Raw genomic sequence first — 23,280 nt, 5'->3', positions numbered from 1 at the left:
CCTCAAATCAGCCCCCGGGGCTGCCTCTGAGCAGGATCCCTCCTCGGTGCCTGCTGCGAGCAGCCAGGGCCGGCCTTGGCTGTGGGGCTCGGGGCAAGGCAGCGCTTTCCAAAGCAAATATTTGAGCAGCTCAACAACACGTGGGAAAGAGCAGGGGCGTTCGCTTCCCCGGCTCGGGGCAAGGCAGCGGCTCCACGGAGCTGGACCCGGGCCGGGGAGGGGGTTTGGCCGTGCCCTGACCCGTGCCCGTGCTGAGCTGCGCAGGTTTCGGACCTTTTTCTGCTCCGTGGGTTTGCACAAAGAGGCTTTTAGTTTGCACCCCAGCAAAGGGGCATCGCTCTTGGCTGGTGTTGAAAAGCCCTGGGCAGCGGGGCCGGCAGCTCGCGGAGGAGCTGGGCTGCAGCGGGGCCGTCTCCTCCTCTGCCAAAGATGCTCAAAGCAGCTGCGGTCCCCGGGGGACCCCAAACCCACCCCAAAACCCGTCTGCTAATGAAGTGAGCAATGCTGCGTGGTGGCAGCACTGAGGGATTAGGAAGGGACGTCACACGTTGCCACCAATGCCGCCCAACACCAGCCACCCCCTGCCACACTGCCCACCCTAAACCTCCCCTTCCTCCACACCACAAAGCGAAATATTCCTTGGTTTGCCAACCAAGACCTTCCCGTGACTGCTTGCCTACAGCAGCCGAGCACCGGGCAGTCCCTCGTGCCTGGCACCACCCGGAGCTGCTGCTCCTGCCACCGCAGCCCTTGCTTTCCCCTGCCACACGGAGGTTCACCTCCTCCCTTGCTGCCAGCGTGACGGTGCTGAGCCAGCCCTGGCTGCTGAGCTGCTAGCTAAGGGCTTCTCCTTCCTGCAGTATTCCTCTGAGTGTAAATAATTTTGCAGCTTGTGCCTTCGCTGCAAGGAGTGCCTGGCCCCAGCTGATGGAGGGGGGACCCCATTGCACGCCCCAAACCCCCCGGGGTGGCACCGGTGCTGGGAACGGCGTGGTTCCCACCCGCCCAGGGTTTTTTCTTGGAAATGATGCTGGAGCTGGGAACTGAGCCCGTGCAGAAGGCAAGGGCTGGTTCCCCAGCACCTGCCCCGACCCGCCGGGCACCCAGCAGCACCCAGGGCTGGTGCCACCCGCTCGTGCCCGTGCCACCTCGGGCAGGACGGGGCTGGCAGCCTCGGCCGCCTGTCCCCGAGCACCGAGGCTCAGCGCCGAGCAGGTGTCAGGAATAGCTCGCCAGCTCTTCCTCCTCCTCCTCCTCTCCAGGAGACACCAGCAGTCATGGATACGGTGTCCCCAGGCGGTGCCGTGCCCCGAGCACAGAGTCCCCACGGCATCCTGCGGGGCCCAGGAGAGCTCGTGCGAGCCAGGGCTTCCCCAGGGCTTCTCCATAACGGGAGCTGCCCCGGCCCCTCTGCCCTCCTGCTCCGCTCCATAAGAGGAGCGGCGGCGGGGAGCGCCGAGCCTGCGCTTGGCTTCCCTCGGCGGATTCCTTTCCTGCCTGTCACCGACCGATATAGTCCCCGCGTCAGCCCAAGAGCGTCAGCCGGGGCTGTGGCTGGCTCTCGGTGCCCAGGGGTGCCGCAGGGTGCCGGGGTTCCTTCTCCTGGCGCCGTCGCCCTCCCGCATCACGGCAGCCACCCCTGGTGCAAAAAAAGGGAATGGAAAGGAAGGGTTTTGGGTTGTTTTTCCTCTCTTTTATCGTTCTGGGCTCCTGCCTCTTGCAGGTTCAGGGCATGGAAAAGCTGCTCGGCACCACTGCCCTGTGGTACCCCCGGGGAGCCAGGCAGTGGGACCCCCACCATGCGCACCAGGCTGGGACCCCTCGAGCCCTGGAGAACACCTGGTGTGTAGCTCTGCCGTATCACCCCGCCTGGTGGAGTTAACCTCCCTTCAAACACCACGTCTGGAAAAATCTGGGGCTTTTTCCCTCAAATCCCCACCTCCCGGAGCCACGGTGTAAGCCCAGGCACTGCGGCACCAACATTGGGGTGCGACCGCCATGCAGGCAACGGAAAGCCCCACGTGTGGGGACTGGGATGTGCCAGCACCTCACAGCCCAAACCCCAGAGCGCTGCCTCTCCTCCCTCCTTTTTGGAAGACAAACCCCAAAAACCTCAGACTCCAGTTTGGGAATTTGGGGATCACACCACCGCAGTTTTTGGGACTCCTTGCAGGCATACAGGGTTCAGAGCCCCAGGAGTCACAGCACCGGGGAAGGCAGCACCGGGGGGGGAGCCGTGACCGTGCCGATGAGAGCGATAAGCAGCGCTTTTGGCAATTAATCCTTCTAAAACCCTTAAGGAACCGCGATCAGGTTACAGGTCTCCCATCACATCGGATCGCTGAGGATTAGCGTGGACAGCCTAAGGAAATGTGCAGGGCGGGCTGCCGCGCTGAGCAGCTCTGCCCCACCGCTCCCTATAGGGGGTGGCCTCAATATATAGGTATAGGGGTGCGGGGGGGCCCGTTCCCACCTCTGCCAGCCCCGGTGTGCGGGGCAGGGGGCGGCGAGCAAGGTGCAGCCCCTCCATGCATTCTGCCCTTTGAGGCCGCGTGCCGTGCGCATGGTATAGTTATTTTGGGGTGCAGCCCTGTCTCCATCGCCCTTCCCGGGGCTTGCAGCGGATTTGGAAGCTGTGGGCATGGGAAAACGCTGGAGCTGTAGGAAAGGGACCCGTGGGGGTGCCAGGATGCTCGGCATCACCCTCCAAGTGCCAGCTCTGTCCCGCGGAGAAGGGGCCGGAGCCTGCCCAGCACCTGCGGGCTTGGGGCAGGAGCCGGCGGAGGCACAGGCGGAGGCGTGTGATCGGATTAGGGCTGAAAATAGAGACACCGCTCCGCCGAGAGAGGCTTGTGGGGCACTTAAGCCAAGCCCGGGTCGGAGGCAGAGATATTTGAACCCTGGAAAATCACCATTTGGACGCTCCCCGCTGTTGCCCAACGGCCTTCTCCTGCCCGGCCTTCCTGAAAGGAGAAAGGCCCCGAGAAACCACAGCCCCGAGCCTGCACGTAGCAGGGCTGATTACCCCATTTCCCTCAAACAATTCCTGTAACAAATTGCCCAAAGGCCTGCAGAAAACCCTCCTCAAGAGCCAAAAATGTGGAGGGTGTGCGGGGAGGGGGATGAGGCGAAGTGAGCCACTTTCTTCTGCACTTCTCCACCCAAAGCTCCGGGATGGGGACGGCCCCAGAGCCCTACCAAGGGGTGCAGGACCCCATAAAGGCGTCACATCGACCCCATATCGCAGGGTGTGGAGCATCCCCAACCCGCCCAGCTGTGTCTCCGTGCAGGGTGAGCATCGGGAGTGCGGCGGCGGGGAATTAGGTGCGTTAACTCGCCGGGCAAAACAAAGTGATCGCCGAGGTTTAACCAGATCAGTGACTTAAGGAGCTTAGCGGGGAAGGAGAACTGGACCAAGACGGGCTTAGCACAGTAAGGCGGGCGTTGGGGAGGCAGCCCCGAGCCCACTTGCAGCAGGAACAGGCTGCGGGGACCTGGAGACCCCCAGGGTTGGGGCTGGGGGGGGGATGGCACTGGTGGGGAAGGGGTGACGGGGTGGTGGGGACTGGGGGTTCTCCCAAACAGCTCTGGTTTCACCCAGGGGATGGGGCAGCCGCAGACCCCACGGTGACAGCCCCGTCTTTGGGCACAGCAGGGGGGGTCTGGGGAGAATTGGGCCAGCAGAACTGGAAATAAAATGATTTAATCAACATTTCTCAGTGTGTCCGAGCTGAGGGTTGAAGCACAAGGGTGCCCACCACGGGGCAGATGGCACAGGACAGGGTGGGAGGTGGAAACCTTCGTGGGCTCAAAAGGAGCCCAAAATGTGCCAAGGCGCACCCCCAGCCCCTGTTTTACCTCCCGGGGGGCTGGAGGAAGGATAGAGGCTGAAACCCCCACTGTGGTGCCTCCAGACCCCCCAAAAAATAGCCTGGGGCAGTGCTGCAGGATGGACTCAGGTGCTTGGAGGAGCAAATCAGGGCTGGGGCGGGGGGGGGCAATCCCACCCACTGGGGCTAATTGGGGCTAATTGGGACCTTTAAGGGAATAAATGCTGGAGGCTGGTGGAGAGAGTGGTCTGGGTGGCAAGGCCTGGGGACCCCAACGTTGCTAGAGACCCCAGGGAGGTTGGGGGCCCAGGGATCACCCGGGGGGGGCCGATTCCACCCCACGAAGCCTCTCGGGGCCGGGCTGCGCCAAGGCGGCTCCTGCAGTGCCCTCTGCTGTCGCCGGCCCGCAGCGGGCGATGGAGCCCCACGCGTGTCCCCCCCCCGCCCCGTCCCACGGCTGGGAATTAAGAGTGAAAAGCAAAAAATCTGGGCTTGGATTTTAGTGCTTTTTTTTTTTTTTTTTTTTTTTTTTTTTCCTAGAAAGTTGTTTAACGCAATAACCTCATAAAAAGGCGGCTGGGGTGTGGGGGGGTGCTCGTTGCGCAGTGTTTTTGCTGGCGGAGGTGCTGGGGGTTATTTAAAGCCCTGTGCTCTCCCGGCAGCAGGCAGGGAAAGGTCCAAATCCTGCGCTGCATCTCCCCTTCTGACCACGTGCTGGGGGGTTTTCTCCCCAAATCTGACCCCCAAACGGGCCCAGGACCCCCCAGCATGTTGTTGTCCCCCCACAGTGGGTAAACGTGGTGGTGGGGGCAGCACAGCTCGCTGGGGGTGCCAGGGGGTTACTTGCCCAAAACCACAGCCCTGGGACTCGCAATGATTTGGGGTGCAAGGGCTGGGCAGGGGTGCAGGTGGCCACATCCCCCAGCAGTCCCAGGAGGGTTATCCTGGCCTGAAGCAGCACCCTGTGATGGGACTCGGGTTAGTTTTTATTTAATTATTGTTTTTCCTAAAGCAGGTATTGCTTCTGGCTCCGGCACCGGCCTGGGGGAGCTGCTGTTGTTCTTTTACTCTGCAGACCGGGCTGTGGACACGGACACCACCAACCTCCCACCACCCCCCTGCATTTCAGCTGCAAGGTGATGCTCTGTGAACGGGGACATTCCTCTGACTTTGGGTCTCCAGGAGGCCACGACTGCCTCCCCCATCCTTTAAAATCCCTTCTGCCTCAAGCACAGCTTTCACCGTGTACCCAAAGCAAAAAGGTATTTTATTATTATTATTATTATTGAGCTAAACGAGCGCTTATTTGCAGAGTGAAGCTTCAAGGACGCCTGGGATTGCTTCTTGCTCTCCCACCAGCCCTCCCGTCCTCGCTAGCAGCAACAACCTCCCCTATCTGGTCGGCAACAGGAATGTGGGTGAAGCACAATGAATCTCACACTGCGGCTGCAGACGCTGCAGGAACACGGTGTGACGAGGCCGTAACTGTACCGAGACCGAAGGGTGGGGACGAATTGTTGCATCGAAGTTTTTTTTTTTTTTCTTTTTTTTCTTTTTTTTTTTTTTTTTTTTTTTTTTTTTTTTTTGAATGATTCTGGTCTTTCCGGGTTAACAGAGTGGATTTTTTTTTTTTTAAGGTCTTTCCCTGCAATTCCTTTAAGTAGGTTTGGCTCTAATCAGGTCAAAAGCTGATTTGCGAATAATCACCAGAGAGGGGGAAAAAAAAATAAAATAAAAAAATGAGAGATTTAAACCTAAGCTGTGCATTTCATACTATTAATTGAAAGCCTGGGGGAGATCACAGAGAGATGATGTGTCCTTTCTCCTGGCTGAGCCCCGTAAGCTGCTATTAGCAGCAGCCTCCCACCCTGCTGGGGGTGCCTCCTGCCTGGGATTATGGCTGGGCACGCAAGGGCAGAAGTCGGGGAGCAGCAAGGTGGGATGTCAGCAGCACGGGGAGCACAAAAATGAGCAGCATGTGCACCAAAACCAGACTGAAAACTAATAGGAATGAAGAGGAGAGACACCTTCCCAGCCAGTGCTGCCTCCTAGCTTTGTTAACGTGAAGGTGACACTCAAATATTGCTCTGCCACGCTTTTCCTGCCCATATTTACGGGTGTCATATTGTGGCCTTACAATATAATTTTTTTAGGGCAGACTCAATGTGTTTACATGTATTTATAAATATATTGTTGCCTTGCAGAGACCAGATGCCCACGGTGTCCCTTTCTCATTCAGGGAGCCCCTATCCCCTTTTCCAAGCCCCCACGCACCCAGCTGAAGATGTCACTAATCAGTGAAATCCACCCCGGTATTAATTACATGCCATTACCGGGGCTTATTTGCTAATCCCCGTTCTAATCACCCTCTCGGTGATGTTCCAGCCAGCACCGAAGGACACCCAACGTAAGGAATAAAATATCTGGAGTTTACTTCTGCCTGTGCCCCGCTGCGGAGCGGGGGCAGCGCGAGGCGGGCGGCAGCCCCAGCCGGCGCGGACGCGAGCGTTACACAACAGACCTGCTGTCTGACGGGAAGGTAGGAGCAGCACATTCATGAGTCAGTGAAATCCCCCCCCCCACCCCGACCCGAACTAAGCGTTTTTGTCTTTTAAATTAAAAAAAAAATAACACGAAGCTGAGTTGGGATCTTCCAGCAGGAGGGAGGATGCGTGGAGACTCCAGGCAAAGCCACGGCGAAAGCTTGGCGCAGCGAAGCGAGCCCCCAGCTCCCTGGCTCCTCCGTGGGGCTGAGGAAAGCTGCTAGCCCAGGGGCTACGAGCCCTGTGGCCGGCTGGAGAGGAGAGCGTGGCCAGCAGAACCGCTGCAGTGCTCCCGGTGTGATGGGGACGATGCTGTCGGGTCTGAGCCCTCTGTGGCGAGGCCGGCTCAGAGCTGGTGGGGCGCAGATGGGGACAGCAGTGGGGTGGCCCCACGCAAACCTTCTGCTCGGAGAGGGGGCTTGGTCCTGAGCCCACCTCCTTGTCCCTTGAGATCCCACAGCACGGCTCCCCCAAGGGCACGCTCTGTGGCAGGGTGACATTGGGGTGCCCGCAGGACGCTTGCTCGGAGCTGGAGGCACGGGGAAGGGAGGCTTCAAGCAGCATTTGGCCCGGTCAGAGCAGTCCCAAACATCCAGCGGTCGGTTGAACCCATCGGGAGGCAAATGGGGTCGGTGTCGCAGCAAGGAGCAGTCCTCTTCTGCTCTCTGCCCCCGCAGAGTTGAAGCCTGAAGCTGAAATCACCGTCTGGAGGTGGTGGATGTGGGGCAGCCCCCAACCCTCTTGATTGCTCCAAGGCTTGTGTGGGGCACGCTCAGGATGAAAGCAGGCACCGGGGCTGTGGTGCGAGGCTGGGTCCCCCCCCCGTTGTCCTGCTGGGTGCCCCCAGGGCTTTGGGGCATCCCTGGGGAAGGGGCCCTGCCCCACAGCGGCTGCTCTGAACCCGCTGCCTTTGAGGGCTGCTGGCAGCAGATCCCCCTTTGTTGCCCCCACAGCCAGTAAAATCCTCCATGGACCCCAGACCCTGAAGGGTCCCCCAACTCCATAGGGGCTCGCAGACCCTGCTGGGGCCCCCAACCTCACTGATCCCACACACACACCCCTACTCTGCACACCCAAGGACCCCAGACCCTGCAGGGTCCCTCAAGCACTCCAAACCCCGTAGGGTCCCCCAGGGACCCCCACCACCCATTTTCCTCAGGGTACCCCAAAGTCCCCAGACCTGCTGGGTCCCCTGGAGCACCCCAATCCCACGGGGTCCTCTAAGGACCCCCAAACACCCCGGAGAGTCTCCCCTCATCAGACTCAAGCCACTCCCACAGACCCTGTAGGGTCCCTCAAGCACCCCAAACCCCACAGGGTCCCCCTGGGACCCTTCTCCACACATTTTCCTCAGGACACTCCAAGGTCCCCAGACCCTGCTGGGTCCCCTGGAGCACCCCAATCCCACCAGATCCCCTAAAGGCCCCATAGAGTCTCCCTTCATCAGACTCAGGCCACCCTCGTAGAACCCAGACCCTGCTGGGTTCCCCCATCCCTCAGACTTCCCTCAAGATCCCTGCAGGTTCTCCCCACCCCACAGACCTCCCCCATCCCCTACAGGTCACCCCACCATCCCTTAAGGCTTCCCCAATTCCCTGCAGGTTCCCCCTAAACCTTCCAACACCCCAAATCCTCCATCATCCCCACCCTCCAGAACCCCAACTCCCCAAGATCCCCCCTGGCTTCCCTCAATATCCCTGCAGGTTCTCCCCCCCCATAAGGCTCCCCCCACCCTCCTAAACCCTATAGCACCCCGAACCCTCCACCATCCCCCCACCCACCCCCCAGAACCCCAACCCCCAAGACCCCCCCAGCCTCCTTCAAGATCCCTACAGCTTCCCCCCACCCCATAAGATTCCCCTCACCCCTTTTATCTTCCCCTTAAACCCTCCAGCACCCCAAATCCTCCACCATCCCCTCAACCACCCCCCAGAACCCCAACTCCCCAAGACCCCCCTAAACCCTCCAGCACCCCAAACCCCCCACCCACTCCCCAAAACCCCAACTCCCCAAGATTCCCCAAGATCCCCCCAGCCTCCCCCAAGCCCTCTTTGGGCACCCCCTTGGGCACCCCCTTCCCCACCCCACTCCCCTTTCCCCCCCACCCCTTTTAGAGCCCCCCACCCCTTATATCTCCCCCCGTTCCCTCCCCCCCCCCCACTCCTTCAAGCGGGGCTGCGGGGGGCTGCGGGCAGGCGGCAGGCGGCGGAGCGGCGGCTGCGGGGGGCTGCCCAGGGCACGCAGCTGCGGAGCGCCCGAGCGGCGGCGAGCAACGGGGCCGAACGGAGGCGAGAGCGGCGGCGGAGCCCCTTCTGCAACCTCTGCCCTTGGGCTGCCAAAGCCAGCTGGGCTTGTGCCACCCCGGCCCCTAAACGCCCCAGGGTTTCGGCCCTGGCGGCCAGGCGCAGCTCGGCGTGGCGCAGGGCGCAGTGCACCTGCAGCACCCGCCCCTCCAGCTCCGCCGCCGCTTTCCGCCGCCCCTCGGCCGCCACCAAACGCCTCCGAGCCGCCGCCAGCTCCCCCGAGCCTCCGCTCGGTGCCGGTGCCGGTGCCGGTGGTGGAGGTGGCGGTGCCGGGGAGGATGCTGCGGTGCGCGGGGAGCTGGGGCTGCGCTCCCGGTGCTGCTCGCCCGCCGGTGCTGCGGGTGCCGGGGGTGCCGCGGGTGCCGGGGTCGGTGGCGGTGGCGTTGTTGGTGTCGCCATGGGAAGGGGAAGGGGTGCGGAGCGCTGCGGGGCGGTGCGGAGCGGATATAGAGCCCGGGGGCGGCGCCCGCACGGAGCGGTTCGGCCCCGGTTGGGGGCGGCACCGGGATGGGGATGGGGAAGGGGTGATATGGGGTGGGGGTATGGGATGGGGATATGGGAGGGGGATTGGGAAGGGATGGGGTGGGGTAGGGTTGGGGGGAGGATGGGATTAGGATGGGGATGGGGACGGGATTGGGGTGATATGGGGATGGGGTAGGGATGGGGATTGAGATATGGGATGGGGTGGGGATGGGATTGGGATGGGGTAGGGATGGGGATGGGGTGGGAATGGAATGGGGAGGGCATAGGGGATGGGGATGGGGATGGGAATGAGGATGGGATGTGATGGCACGGCATGGAGGGGGCAGCAGGGGCGGCCCTGGTGTGGTACCAGCATGGTGGGGGCAGCACCGGGATGCTGGGAAAGGCTGGGCTGAGGTTAATGGGAAAAGCTGGGGGGGCTCCTGGGGGTTACTGGGAAGGGCTGGCTGGGATGCTGGGGGTTACTGGGAAGGGTTGGGGGCAGCCTGGGCTGGGCCAGGCTCCCAGGTTCAGGTCTGCAGCCCCCCGAGAAGCATAAAAAGCCCCCGGAGCTACCTGGGGATGGTGCTGGTTGGGAGCGAGCAGGGGGACAGCCCCCACATCAACAAAATCACACAGATGGGAAGGTCCAAGTAAAGGTCCAAGAGGTAAAAAACAGAAAATCCTTTGTTGGTTTTTGCTCTGCTTGGGTGAAACCCCCAAGGCTCCTGGCTCTGCCATGCAGCCACTTCCCCAGTTCCCCCAAGTGAAACCTCAGAGGGACCTCTGGAGACAGTGGGACCATCAGGCACCTGCTTATAAAATAATCACTTGGGTGTTTGGTCTTTTTTTTTTTTTCTTTTTTCTTTTTTTTTTCTTCACTATCTAGAGGCTCATATAAACAAATAATGGAAAAAAAAAAAAGTCCCTGTCTCTCTGTTTCCTGGGGTGAATTATTCCCCAGTCCCAGCTCCCCTCTGGATGCTGGGGCCCCACAATAGGCAGCGGCTCATTAACACTCGTGCAGTCCCGATCTCTCTGCAGGATTTCTCCCTGGTGTCCCAGTTACCAGGGCACTGGGGGACTGGTGGAGGGCAGGTGCTGCAGTGCTGCCATCTCACATCTCACCTGCGGATTAAGGGGAAGAACCTGGACTTGGGGTTTTGGGACTAAGCAGCAGGACCCTGCTCATCCCCGCGGTGCTGGGGAAGGGGGCAACTGATGGGGGGCTGGGGTCAGCTCCTCCATGTTCGAGGCACCAGACGGAGGAGCCGAGGCACTGCCAAGCAGCGCATCGAGCTGTACAGAAACAAAACCCCAGCCAGGGAAACAGCCCTGTCTGGAATTAAGCACAGTGTTCCTGTGCCAGGGGCTTAAATAAATAAACACGGTCTTCATGCCCTTTAGAGAAGGAATGAGCTTCTTGGCACTCTCGCTGTCCTTTGAATTGATTTTTCTCCATCCTTCCCTCAGAGCCTGCCTGGTGCATCTCGGCCGAGCTCTGCCTGCAGCGTTTCTGCTCTTCTCTTCCTCTCTGGGGAAGGATTTGACCCCAGGAACGGGAGTCGTCAGCACTTCAGCCACCGAGCAGCAGCAAAGGACAAGCTGGCACCCGGGCAGTGCCCCACGTCCCCATGCCACCCCCATACTGAGGCGGTTTTGAGCAGAAAGGACCCTTCTGCTGGGAAAAGCAGGACAGACAATGCTGTTTGCTGAGCATACGGGGTGAAATCACCCCTGTGGAGTGTGCAGGTCCATGGGGCAGGGGCTGAGGGCCTGATGTGGGTCCAGGCCCTTCACCAGCTTCGTAACCCTTCTCTGGACACGTTGAAGAGCCTCGATGTCCTTCTGGTAGTGAGGGGGAGGAGGAATGGCTTTAAGTTCAAAGAGGGCAGATTTAGGTTAGATGTTAGGAGGAAATTCTTCCCTCAGAGGGCGGTGAGGCCCTGGCACGGGCTGCCCAGAGGGGCTGTGGATGCCCCGGCCCTGGGGGTGTGCAGGACCAGGTTGGAGGGGGCAGCCTGGCCTAATGGGTGGCGTCCTTATGTAGGGCAGGGGTTGGAACTGGGTGGCCTTTGGGGTCTCTGGGCGGCCTTTGCGGTTCCTAGGCAGGCTTTGGGGTTTCTGGGTGGGCTTTGGGGTCCGTGGGAGGACTTTGGGGTCTCTGGGTGGGGTTTGGGGTTTCTGGGCGGCCTTTGGGGTTCCTGGGCAGGCTTTGGGGTTTCTGGGTGGGCTTTGGGGTCTGTGGGAGGACTTTGCGGTCTCTGAGCTTTGGGGTCTCTGAGTGGCCTTTGGGGTTCCTGGGCAGGCTTTGGGGATCCTGGGTGGATTTTGGGGTCCCTGGGTGGGCTTTGGGGTCTGTGGGCAGGCTTTGGGGTCTCTGGGTGGGCTTTGGGGTCCCTGGGTGGATTTTGGGATCCCTGGATGGACTTTCGGGTTCCTGGGCGGGCTTTAGGTTTCCTGGGCAGGCTTTGATGTTTCTTGGTGGGCTTTGGGGCCCCTGGGTGGATTTTGGGGTCCCTTCCAACCCAAACCACTCCGACTGTGACTCTGTGACCTTGGTGGCCATCGGGCTGCCCCCCTTGTCCTGGCGGACAAGAAGAGAACCCAAACACCCCGACTGCACCCAGGGATCGTACGGGAGAGGGATCCCGGGGGGGCGGATCCCTGGGACCCCACAGGGCAGACACTGTGTGTGTATGTGGGGGGGGGGGGGGGGGGGGCGGCTGAGGGGCAGCTTCGCGAGCGGCTCTTTTGTGACCCTCGCGGCGCCCCGTCGGGCCGGGTCACGTGGGCGCACCTGGCCCAGGTGAGGCGGGGCCGGCGCCGCTCCCAGGCTCGCAGGTAACCGGGGCCGGGCCGGGCCCCGCCGCTGCCCCCGGCCCCCCCCGGCCCCCCCCGGGCCCGGCACCCCCCGGGAGCCGCTCCCCAGCTCCGCCCTGCCCCGGGGTCCGTCCCGTGCCCTGCTCCCCCCGAGGCTGAGCTCCCTCTACACCCCCTCCCGGGCACGGCTCGGTCCCGTTCGGCCCCGCCGGGCCCGGGGCTGGCGGCTGGGAGCTGCCCGCGGCCCTCACGGGGCTTTGTGAGGGGCTGGGGGGCGGTGGGGGCGGCCCTGGGGGGCTCCGGTCTCACTCCCGGTGGGTCTCGGGGGGCTCCGGTTTATCCCCGGTCCTGCCCCGTTGGGCCCCGGTCCTGCCCCGGGAGTCTCTGGTCTCCCCCCGGTGGGCCCCGGGGGTCTCCGGTCCGTCCCTGTTCTCCCCCCGGTCCATCCCCGTTGGGCCCCAGTCCTGCCCCGGGGGGTTCCTGGTCCATCTCTGGTCTCCCCCCGGGGGGCTCCAGCCTCTCCCGGTGGGCTCCAGGCTCTCCCCAGGGGTCTCCGGTTACCGGGACCGGCCAGGCTGTGCCCAGCCCCACAGAGCCTGCCGGTCACCCCCCAGGGGCTCTTTAACCCCAGCCCCGTGGGGAACCGGCCAGGCCCCGTGGGTGTCCCGGTGGGCAGAGGAGCGGCCCCTCGGGTGCCTTCACCGGGAGCCCCGCTCCAGCCCCGTGTCCTGGAGCTGGGGGGGGAGCTAGGGGGGTGGAGGGGCCTGGTGCGAGGTGGTGCCTTGGGTTTGGTTGGGGCCTGAGGGGGGAGGCTGGATGTGGGGGCACGGGGAAGTGGCTGTGTTATTCCAAGCCAGGGTCTCCATCCAGGGGCTGAGCTGGCACTTCGTGAGGCAGCTTTCACTGCTGATGGGGCTGGCTGGGAGAGCTACGAGGTGTTGCTGCTTCCATAGATCTCAGAAAAGCCATATCTATGCCTAAATCCTGAATTCAGTATCCATAGATCTCAGAGAAGTTCTATCTATGCCTAAATCCTGAATTTAGCTCTTCTGGCCCATTTTGCAATGCCTGCTTTGACTTCCCTAGTGCCTAAAAACAGGGGCACTGTGGTTATTGGCAAACCAGCGTGGCTTTATTGAGCGTCCTCACAACCTAATTTAGCTTTTTTTTGAAACTTTCGAAGGAAATCCTGTCCTCTGAACAATGAAGATCTTAGACCCCGGCTAACTCTCAGACGCGCAAACCACTTGCGGCTCCCCCGGCGCTCCTCTGGTGCTGGAGCAATTTGGAAAGCTCTTCCCGACTGGGATAGGTGCCTGCGAGAGAGCAGAGAGCTCCCGGCGATCCCGTGAGTATCAGCCTGGCGGTGGGTTTTAGCCCAGGAGCGTGGCTGTGGCTGTGCTGAGCTGCTGGCTGCGTGTTTCGGTGCCTGTGCCAGAGGAACCTGCCGAATCGATGGGATGTGTTCTGGATGTGCTCACTGGGATGCTTTCAGACGGGTGGTCTGGTGGTGTTATTCTGCAGAGCTGAGATCGTTCCCTTCATCAAAGGTGCCTCGAAATTTCAGGATGTTATATTTCCTTCCATAAATGATGGCTGCTCTTCATACATTAGATCTGTTGATGAGACCTCCCTATTAAGAGAAAGATCCCAGAAAGTGTTTCTGTGATTAGATCAGCTCAGATATTTTTTGTTTGCTTTTAAATTTTGGACCTCATTGCACAAATGGTGAAGCCAAGGAAAAAATAAAACTTCTGAAGTGAGAGCAATGAAAACTCCACTGGTGCAGAGTCTCTTGGACTTGGAGCTTGGAGCTTCTGGGGCTTTTAGGTTTAGCATATCACCCAGGAATGTGCGAAGGGAGCTCCTGGGACATGCACTACTTACGAATTCTTATAAACTGATGGAGCCAGCAGGTTCCTGGAAAGCAGTGGTGTGATATAACCGCCTGGGGAGTGTTCTCAGTCTGCATCCCCAGCTTGGTGGGGGCAGCGTTGCAGCCGCAGTGTCACGCTGCCTGCACAGCCCGCTCTGAGGTAGGACAGATTTACTTATTCATGCTTGAGGTGCCCCATAGAAAGAACAGAGCGGAGCAGCAGGCGCAGTCCAAAACCACTTACACTACGTCTGGGCTCTCGCTGTTTATTAATTAGCCTAATTAGTATTGAAAAGGATCTCTTGGGGGTGAAAGCGGTGCTAGCCAAGAAGCTTAGGAACCGTGGACAATTTAGGGGCCCGTCACAGGCTGGGATAAAAGCACCAGCAATAAAAGTGGAGAGCGCCAGCCCTGACCTGACTTCCTTTGGCATTGCTGAGCTTTCTTCATCATGGGGAGATTTCGTGTGCCAGCCTCTGCCTGTGGGAGCTGTGCAGGGTGACAAAAGGAGCCTGTGAAACTATTTTGCGTCCACACCTGGGCTAGCTGTGGTAGAATGGTGGCAAGGAGAAAAACAGCTCGCTCTAGGATTCCTGCAGCAGGGCTCTGTAAAGGTTTTGCTCCCGTGAGGCGTGATTTCAGATGGACTCGCTGACAAGATCTGTGATCCAGATGCAGGCAGCAGTTTTCCTGGCGAAGCCTTTGCCGTAACACGGCCGTGAGTGGCAAAACTCAGCCTGTTAGTAATGCCATCATTGCCAAATCCTCCAAATTCGAATGGCATCAAATAACCTGGAGCCTGAATTGGCAGCTTGCACAATGATTGATTACCTGTCAGCTCCTCCTGGGCACGGTGTGTTTTGAAATGGGTAAGTGCTGTCAGAGCCCGGCGTAGTCCCAAAGAATGCAAGGCAAAGGGGAAGCTGGTTAAAAGGAGAGAAAAAGGAGAGAGTTTCCCTTCAGAGCCTGTCAGTCAGCTCCACCTACAGCTGTGCTGCTCGGTTATCTCCTGGAAGCAGCGCCTCTGGAGCCTGCCTTCTTCAGCTGCCTTAGGAAAACCTCTCCTGAAGGCTGCGGGGATTTTGATGCCTTCAAAGGGGCTCCTCTAAAAGATCTCCTTCCCGCACCTGCTGAAAGGAAGCAGGGAAGCTGTAGGAGTCGGGGAGCTCTGAAACACAGGGTGGCTGCCTTGTCTGTGTGACAGAGAAGAACTGAGTGAGCTCTGATGCAAAACATTTCTGTAAATAACTGAGATTTGAGCTCAGGCTTCCCAGAGTTTCAAGGTTAGGCCCTTCTCTGTTGACCAGGAGCTCGCTAAGGTGAGGCTGGGGGCAGCCAAACACGCTTTGTTTGACTCGAAGCCTTCTTGTTCTTCAGGTGCCTGAGCGGTGAGCCATGCTGGGCCGGAAAGCAGGACTCCCCCCCGACCTGAACAGCCACCGGCAGATGAACCAGCCCTACCAGGAGGCCGTGCCCCTGAGGACCAGAGCATCCAAGGAAGCCGATGTCAGCCTGGAGGTGTTCAGCGGCTCCACGCCTGAAATCAAGCAGGGCCGCACCAGAGCCCAGCAGATGCGGGACAGGAAAGGTCGCAAAGCTGACCTCAAGGACTCCAACGGGCGAGAGGCAGAAACGATTACCTTTATCTCTGGTTCAGCAGAGGCTCCCCCGAGCCAGAGCTTTTGCTGTTCCTCTCTGTCTCAGGCCTGGAACACGTACAAGGCCGTTTTGTGTTGTATAGTGACCTGTGGGGGCTGCTTTCAGGACTGCAGTGTCTGTATCCCCTACCCGGGGCCCGCTGAGACCTCCACTGATGATGGGAAGAACGGAGATTATAACGGGCGACTGCCCAACAGCCCTGCCAACGTCTCTCCCACCGAGAAGAACGGGAACCAGATCAAAAAGTCCCACATGGGCAGCAGCTTCAGTTACCCGGATGTCAAACTGAAGGGCATTCCTGTCTATCAGAACAGGAGCCCCAGCCACCAGCTGGAATCCGATTCGTACTTCAAGGAGCTGCTGCCAGAGAAGCCCTTCAGGAACAGCATAGAAAAGCCACCGCTCCCTAGCAGCCACCGGAGTTCGGAGGAGTATTATTCCTTCCACGAGTCCGACCTGGACATCAGTGAGCTGAACGGCTCCATGTCCAGCAGGGAGATCGACGTCCTGATCTTCAAGAAGCTGACGGAGCTCTTCAGCGTCCACCAGATCGACGAGCTGGCCAAGTGCACGTCAGACACGGTCTTCTTGGAGAAGACCAACAAGATCTCGGACCTCATCAATAGCATAACTCAGGACTACAACCTGGACGAGCAGGATGCTGAGTGCAGGCTGGTCCGAGGCATCATACGCATCAGCACCCGAAAAAGCAGGGTCCGGCCCCACATTTCTGTCCCAGCCAGCCAGAGCCACGAGGAGAAGTCCAGCAGAGGCAACGCGCCGGACAGCGGCAACGAAACCATGCTGGAGTCCACGGTCATCAGCCAAGACGGTACGTGCAGGTCCCTTGGTCTCACAGCTTCGTTACAGCAGGACAATTTAATCAAAGTCGTGGGGATGTGGTAATGGTGTAGGGTTGAGAATTGGTGCCTGTCTTCAGGCTGGGCTTCTCTTCCCAGGTGGGTGAACGGAGATCTTTGAGACCTCTGCTTCTTGCCAGTTGTTGCAATGCAGCTTTCTTGGTGTAGTACCTGTCGCTGCTAGGAAAGCTTGCACCGAGCAGTGCAGCGCTTATTCTGCTGCTTCTGCAATGATTCTGGCTTTCCTCCGAACCTCTCAGCTAGGCAGAAGGACTGTGAGTCAAACGTAACTGGTATGACCAGACAAGCTGGCTTATTGCAGAGGATGTCCAGCTACCGTGCTGGCTCTCTTCCCCGTGTTCCAGCAACGTTCCTGCTAATTCCCCTCTCAGACTGCTGTGACAGAGGGCTGCGTTGGAGCTGAGACTTCCTCTGCATAGGGGGGGACAAGGACAAAGTAGTAAAGAGCCCTGCAAGGAGGAGGGGAGGGCTGTGGCCACAGAGTAAGTGCCTCGTGGCTATTCCAAGGATATTCTCCTTGTCTGGGGCAGCCTGAATTGCCTGACCTCTAGAACAGGAGAGCCTGTTGTAGAAAGACCTTGACAAGCTGAGTCCGGGAAGCCAGGAGACACCCAGAAGTAATGGAGGGAACGGGTTGGCTGTTGTACTTCCTCGCTTAACAGTCAGTGCTGTTACTTCCTGGTGGTTGTGTGCTATAAAACTCAGATTACCGAGACAAAGGTGGAAGCAATCTGGGGAATAAGATGCTGCCTCTCCTGTTACCTGCGGGTGGTGCCCTCTGAAGGAGAGCCCCGGCGTTCCCTGACAGGTAACCTCGCTCCTGAGTCACCATTTCCTGTCTCAGGCCCTCTTGGTTTTTCCTTCCAGACTTGGCCGTGCAAATATCGGAGGAAACGCCAGCGGACGTGATGGCCAGGAACATGAGGCGGCACAGCAGTGCAGGTAACGTGCCCGGCTGCAGAGGCCTCGCTGAGGGAGGGGGTCTGGCAGGAGTCAGGGGGGCTCCCTGAGCTGCTCCTGTTACGAGCACCTTCAGTTTGCACCGCCTGCAAAGGCTGAGCTGGCACCTGCCTCTTGGGTTACAGTAACGTGTGTCATTTTGGGGAGTTTTGGGAGCAAAGGGGGCTCAGTAGGCTGGGTTCTGCCCAGGTTCTGGGCCCTCCTAAAGGGAACGACACCCCCGTGTGGGGTGCTCTCTCTGCACAGCGCCCCGAGAGCTGCCAGGACCCTGACAAAGTCTGGGGCTGTACCTGGGGTGTGCCCAACGGAGGTCACAGCTGGGTTATACGGGAACAAAGAACTGTGCAAAAGGGGAGCGGGGCAGGATGACTGGCTGTCCCCTCAGCCCTGATCCTCGTGGCGTGCAGGCTCCACTCCAAAGAGCCGCCCAGGGCTAAAAGACAAGTTTTCTCCTGCATAATAACAGATCTCTCCTCGGAGATGGCCACAATACAGGCAGGGTTGATCCCTGCCTGTGGGCTTTGTGTGGCTTTCTCCTCCCTCATGATACACAAAGCCTTTTGTGGCAGCTGCTTGCCTAACTGCCAGGCACTTGGCTGCTACAGTTGCCCTTGTCTAATGTCACCATCTCTTCTCTTTCCTCTCCAAGGCTCTCCAACAAGCAGAGATTCCTCTTTCCAAGACACAGAGACTGACTCATCTGGAGCACCTCTGCTTCAGGTGTATTGTTAAGGAAAAGGACCCGAGCAGCAGGCAGGCATTGCGAGGCTTTGCTGCCATCAGCTTTCTCCTCTTTCAATATGGGGCATGCTATGTCACTTTTTTCCCCCCCCCAGTCTACCCTTATCCTTTTGTTGAAGCCAAACTACTTCTGCTGTCTGAGTTTCACTGGATTTTTATTTTTTTCTGGACAATATAGAACATCAAGGAAGTGAACTGTGGAGCTGATGAACTTGAGAGGTGGAATGTGTGCCCAGGGAGGAGATGGACAAGGAAGTATTGGATAACTTGTGCCTCTGTGATTTTATTTCCTATCTTCACATTTAGCTTCAACAAGCCCAGTGGCCCAGGTCTTTCCCTGCTTTGAGAATTTGCTGTACAGTTCTTGCTTTCTGGCGTTGCTTAAGTTAACCTGGGGAGGGAATAATCAGATGGTGTCTCTGTGATTGTGATGGTGCTGAGGCGAAAGCCAAGCATCTGCTCTCTAGGGACCCAGATCTCTGTGCCAAGGGGCTGGGTTGGTGGTCCTGGGAGCGTTAAATCCTCTGTCCGTGGTGTTGCAGTGGCCAGATAACGCCTTCTTCCTCCTGACACCTTCCTGGTGACACCTCAGCGGTGTCATCTCCTGCTGCCTTGTAAGGAGAAGGTTCAGGCAACGTGGTTCGTTTAACCTTTGGCCTCTTGGCGTGTCTCCCAAGATAGTCAGTGCCAACTGGAGGGTGGCGAGATGCCTGGACTGCTACCCCGCTCGTCTCCCAGTTGCTGCCAATCTGATGTGAACAACCAGCACCAGGTATTCTAGTTGCACGTGGTGACCTGTGGCTTGCACGCCAGTCAGCTCTTCTCACTCAACTGCCAAGCCCTCTGCATTTCCCCATCGGGCTTGGTGTCATTTGGTGCTGACTGCTGGGGCGAGCCTTGAACTTGGGTTATGGCAGGTGAGTGAGAGAATCAGTTCATTTGAAGGTTTTTGTGATTAAGAATTGGGCTATTGGACTGTTCTGCCAGAAACTCCCTTAAAAGTGGCTCGCTTTGAAGGAAAGCCTCCCTTGGAGAGCATCTCCAAAGGGTCTGCGAGGAGCTGCTTGGTCCTGCCTTCCCCTGGGGGCACTCGGAGCCTTCTCCTTCCCTTTGCTCTTCTCTAAGAGCCAGTAACGAGCACAAGATGCGGAATTGCCAACCTGAGGGCACGAAGCCAGGCGACCTTGAGGGCTGCGGCACGAGGAAGCGCTATCTTTCTGCTGCTGCCACTTGGTTATCGTAAAGTAAACATGAGAAGCCATGGGACTTGGCTATATGTTCGGGTGGCCTTGGACGTGACTAGAAAATGCTTAGTTGAATTTACCGGCAATGGAATAAACACACCCGCTGTTTTTTTGGGGAGGGGAAACCAAAATAGGTCCCGTGCTTTGGTGTGGACCATGTTTTTGTGCCTTAATTGAACTGAAATGTGCCTTAATTGAACTGAAATGTGCCTTGAGTTCGTAGCCTGTGATTACTCTTCAAAAGGTTGGGTACGGGTGTTGGTGGGGGGAGAGGATTATGTTCCTTACGTAAGCAGTCAAGCTTATTTAACTGGCCAAAGCCCTTTGAAATGTACAGTTTAAGTCCCTGTTAGAGCCTGTTTTTGTAAACTGCTCGCGTTTCGGAGCATGCTTTCATAAATCATGGACGTTTCTGAGACCACACCTTGAGACACTGACTGGAGAGATTTTGACAATAAAGGGGAGAGACTGAGACTTTGGTTTGGCTTCCCCTCCCTGCTTTGTTTTTAAAGCTGGCCATTTGTGAAAAACCCTGTTCATGCAAGAAGAGACGCGAGGCCAGGACAGCCCGGGACTCCCAGATGAGCTGTGTTTAGTGACCTTCCTCGAATGCTGCGTGTAACGACGGACCCGCTGGGCTTCCTGCTTCCAAACGGAGCTGTACATACATAATTTGGACAAGTTTACTTAGACCTGTGCACTGAGGCGTTGGCACGGGTCACACTGACACGCAGCTCTGTGGCGGAGCTTTGGAGACGAGGGGGTGAGAACGGACGTGCAAAGAGCCACCGATGCCTACTACAGACGCAGTGGCCCATTTTTTTTGTTTAGTCTGTGTACCACGAGTGGATGTGTATGGATCTAACTTGCAAAACACACACAAACCAAAAAAAAAAAAAACAAAAAAACCCCTCAGGTGGAACACTGTCAATCCCCTGGTCCCTGAAGCTGGTGCACCTGTGGTGTCTAGCGGGATTCTTTTGCAGTCCTCACCCTTAAAATCTAATTCAGTCTTTTTTTTTTTTTTTTTTATAAAGCAGAAGGTGTGCTCTTTACCTGGGCTCTGTCTCTTACGTTCTGTTCACGTTGCACTGGTGCTGGGGGAGCAGGGGCCAGGAGGGTGGTTGGTGCAGGGGAGGTCTCTGCCCTCCCAGCAGCACGAACACGGAGGTGATTTTGTCCAGCTGGGAGCACTTGTGTGCACGGGGGGATTATTTCCTGGACTGAATGCAGAGCAGGTGTGTAAGACATGGGAAAGCCAGATGCAAATAAGGGATGCTCTGGGGAAGTGCCTGTTTGCATGTAGGGAAACCCAACGGGCAATGTTCAGAAAGCTGAGCCTGGGGGGAGAATTTCCAACTTGTTCCCCGGGGGCGTAGAAACCTCCTGCTAGAAGGTGCTGTGACTGCTGGCTCTGTCCCACTTCTGGTCAACGACTGCAGTTCAACCCGACCTCCCCCCGTCAGCAGGCAGCACTTTTTGCAGAGATGTTTCCTGGAAGGATTTAAAACCCATAAAAAGGTAAATGCTGCCTTTTTGCAGCTGGAAAGGGTCTGCCAGAGAGGATGCTTTGATCCTGCAGCCCTTGGACCAGCCTGTCGGGGCCCCAGGGGAGCAGAGCACAGGCTGCTCACAGCAGCGTGCTCACCAGCCTCTGGCACCGTGCTGGGACGTGGCTGTGTCACTGCTGTCTCTGCTGTCCCCACCGGCTCCTAAGCTGCCCTGCCAGTTCCTCCTGCAAGCCTGGGCCACGTTATTCTGTCCTCTGTCCTTTCTACCTGAATTCCTGCAGTGCTCTTCCTGGAGGAGGCCGGTCTTCCCTTCGAGGGAGTTTGCCCAGGTGGGGTGGTGCAGAGCAGCTCTTACCGGTGCACGGTGCTGCTTCTGCTTCCCTCGGGTCTCCTGAACGCCCACCAGAGCTGTTTGGATGCTTTGGGTTGCGTGTGCACAGCGTAGGAGCTCGTCCCCTGCCCCAAACTTGCTGGCTTGTTCAAAACGCCTGCTGCAAGGTCATTGCTGTTCCTAGAAACATCTGAAATCTTTGCCTTTAGAACTGTGATCTCGTAGCTGCTCCCTCTCTCGCTGTCAGTCTTGTGTTCTGTGCCTCTCCCGCTTTGGGGCGTTGGATTGCTGCATTGACCGGGCATTGATCCTGGCTTGCCTTGCTCACGGCTGCCCAGGGAATGAATGCAGTCTGGCTGCCTGCTGAAGGTCATTTGCCATTGACCGAGCTGTCTCAGCTGCTGCTGGAGTGGTTTTTGCTCCGAGCATCAGCGCCGAGTGTTTTGTTGGGTGATCTGACGTGGTGGCCAAAGAGATCTTAGAAATCCAAGTCCCTTTACCCAGCTAAATGCACAGAAATGTGTTGTTTTTTTTTTTTTTTTTTGCCTGGGTGCTTCCTTTAGGGAGCATGACTCAGCACCCTCCTTTTCCCAGAGACTTCGGTTTTCCTGGGCTCGGTTCTGCCAGGAGCCTCTCCCCGAGACCATGCAGCGCACGTGGCCTCGCCGTGCTAAGCAGCACTCCCTGCTGCGGCCAGGACCAGTGCCTCCAGTAGCACCCAGTGCCTCCAGTAGCACCCAGTGCCTCCAGTAGCACCCAGTGCCGCAGTCCCCAACACCCCACTGCCAACAGGTTCCTCGGCTCAGGGTTCAGGAAGCTCAGTGGCTCTGATCGGAGCAGACCCATGCTGCTCTGTGCTAGGGAAACCTCCCCGTCCGCACCTTGAGCTACCGAAGGATTTATTTCAGTGCAGCTCACAGGGTAGAAAGCAGATTAATTTTACCCAGAGTTTTACTGCCTTAGCAGTGACAGAGGAGTGGAGGCTTCTCTTCAAAGTAAGCAAAACTGATGTGAATCTCTCGTGCCTGTTTCCCTCCTTGGGGTTCTGCTATCTCAGTGCTCCTTCTGAAGCCGTCCTGCAGCCTGGGCCGTTTCCTGAGCAATCTGAGCTGCGATTGTCATTAGTAAAGGCCGAGCCAAGAGCTGGTGCTAGACAAAAGACCAGAAGAAGCTTTTAACACATGGGAAGCCCCACAGAGCCTGCGGGCCTTCAAGGTTTTGTTTTTAAAGGCTGGGAGAGGGAAGAGTCAGCTCTATGTTAGGAAAGGAGCCACTTCGCTGGGTCCCACGGCACTGCTGGAGCCTTTCTCTCGGCTCCAGCCCTTCTGCCTCTGCTCTGAGCCATGGGTGGAGGGGAGCAGCCGTGCCCCCTTCCCTGGCCTGGCTGCTCACTTGGGGACAGCCCCAAAGCCAGCAGCGAGGGAGCTGCAGCTGGGTGCAGCCCTGGGTGCAGCCCTGGGTGCGCTGGCAGCCGCTGCTCCAAGGGGTGGCAGCACTGAAACAGCTTCCCTGGGAGATGTGACCTGGGTGTGACAGGCCAAGGGACCTTCATCTCCTGCCACCCTCCAGAGCTGCCTCCTCCAGAGCTCAGGCAGGGAGATGTTTGCTGAGAATGGAGACAAGGAAATATTTGTTGGGTTTGGTCCCCGATGTCCCTGGTGGCAGGCACTTTCCCTGCATGGCTCATGAGCACGAGGCTGCAGTCGGGGCTCTCCGGTAGCTCAGCCCGAGGGATTTGCAATCTTTGAGCTGCTTTTGTAGCTGCCCGGCCCAGAGCTGTCCCACCCTGGTGCTGTTTGCTCCAGAAGAAACCGCCTCCCGGGGCCCAAAGGGTGCTTGGGATTCAGCTCAGCCCAGAGAAAGTCGGAGGCAGCCGGGTGGTTTGCAGAGGACAAGGCCAGCAGCAGAAACACCTTCTGTTCCGCTGGCTGGAGGGGTTGAAGTCCAGGCGTAGCGCTCGGCTCACCCACAGTTCACAAACACAGCTCAGGGCATTCACCCACCACCAGTTCAGAGCTGCAGCTCTGGCCCAGTTCTCCCAGAACTGTTTGCCTTTCCTCTTTACGTGCCTGAAAGGAAGGCAAACGGCGCCGCTTCTTCCCCCAAAAAAATCCCC

The 23,280-nt window shown here is 58.3% G+C and overlaps 1 protein-coding gene and 1 long non-coding RNA gene across 3 annotated transcripts; both read left to right on the top strand.

The window, feature by feature from the left end:
* Window positions 1-4,421: 4,421 nt before the first annotated feature.
* Window positions 4,422-6,768, top strand: LOC311423193. 2 transcript variants are annotated; one of them, XR_014685600.1, is made up of 3 exons: window positions 4,422-4,600; window positions 4,846-4,966; window positions 5,143-6,768. It is a non-coding gene; the product is annotated as an uncharacterized lncRNA (long non-coding RNA). The 2 variants fall into 2 exon arrangements; XR_014685601.1 differs by having other exon boundaries at window positions 4,422-4,966.
* Window positions 6,769-11,911: 5,143 nt separating this feature from the next.
* KDF1 (keratinocyte differentiation factor 1) lies at window positions 11,912-19,796 on the top strand. Its single transcript, XM_084497299.1, has 5 exons — window positions 11,912-11,982; window positions 13,145-13,309; window positions 15,215-16,328; window positions 17,245-17,319; window positions 17,987-19,796. Exons 3-5 carry the CDS (start codon window positions 15,233-15,235, stop codon window positions 18,067-18,069), a joined length of 1,254 nt encoding a protein of 417 aa, XP_084353425.1. The 5' UTR covers window positions 11,912-11,982; window positions 13,145-13,309; window positions 15,215-15,232; the 3' UTR covers window positions 18,070-19,796.
* The last annotated feature ends 3,484 nt before the right edge of the window (window positions 19,797-23,280 follow it).

The sequence above is a fragment of the Aythya ferina genome, assembly GCF_964211825.1.
Source record: "Aythya ferina genome assembly, chromosome: 24".
Lineage (NCBI taxonomy): Eukaryota > Metazoa > Chordata > Aves > Anseriformes > Anatidae > Aythya > Aythya ferina.
Note: the sequence above shows the minus strand (reverse complement) of the source record. Positions and strands in the feature narration are given on the sequence as shown.

Coding starts and splice junctions, on each gene's coding strand:
- KDF1 (XM_084497299.1), top strand. CDS start 15,233: ATGCTGGGCCGGAAAGCAGGACTCCCCCCCGACCTGAACAGCCACCGG. Junction 16,329..17,244: donor CACGGTCATCAGCCAAGACG/GTACGTGCAGGT, acceptor TTTTCCTTCCAG/ACTTGGCCGTGCAAATATCG. Junction 17,320..17,986: donor GAGGCGGCACAGCAGTGCAG/GTAACGTGCCCG, acceptor TTCCTCTCCAAG/GCTCTCCAACAAGCAGAGAT.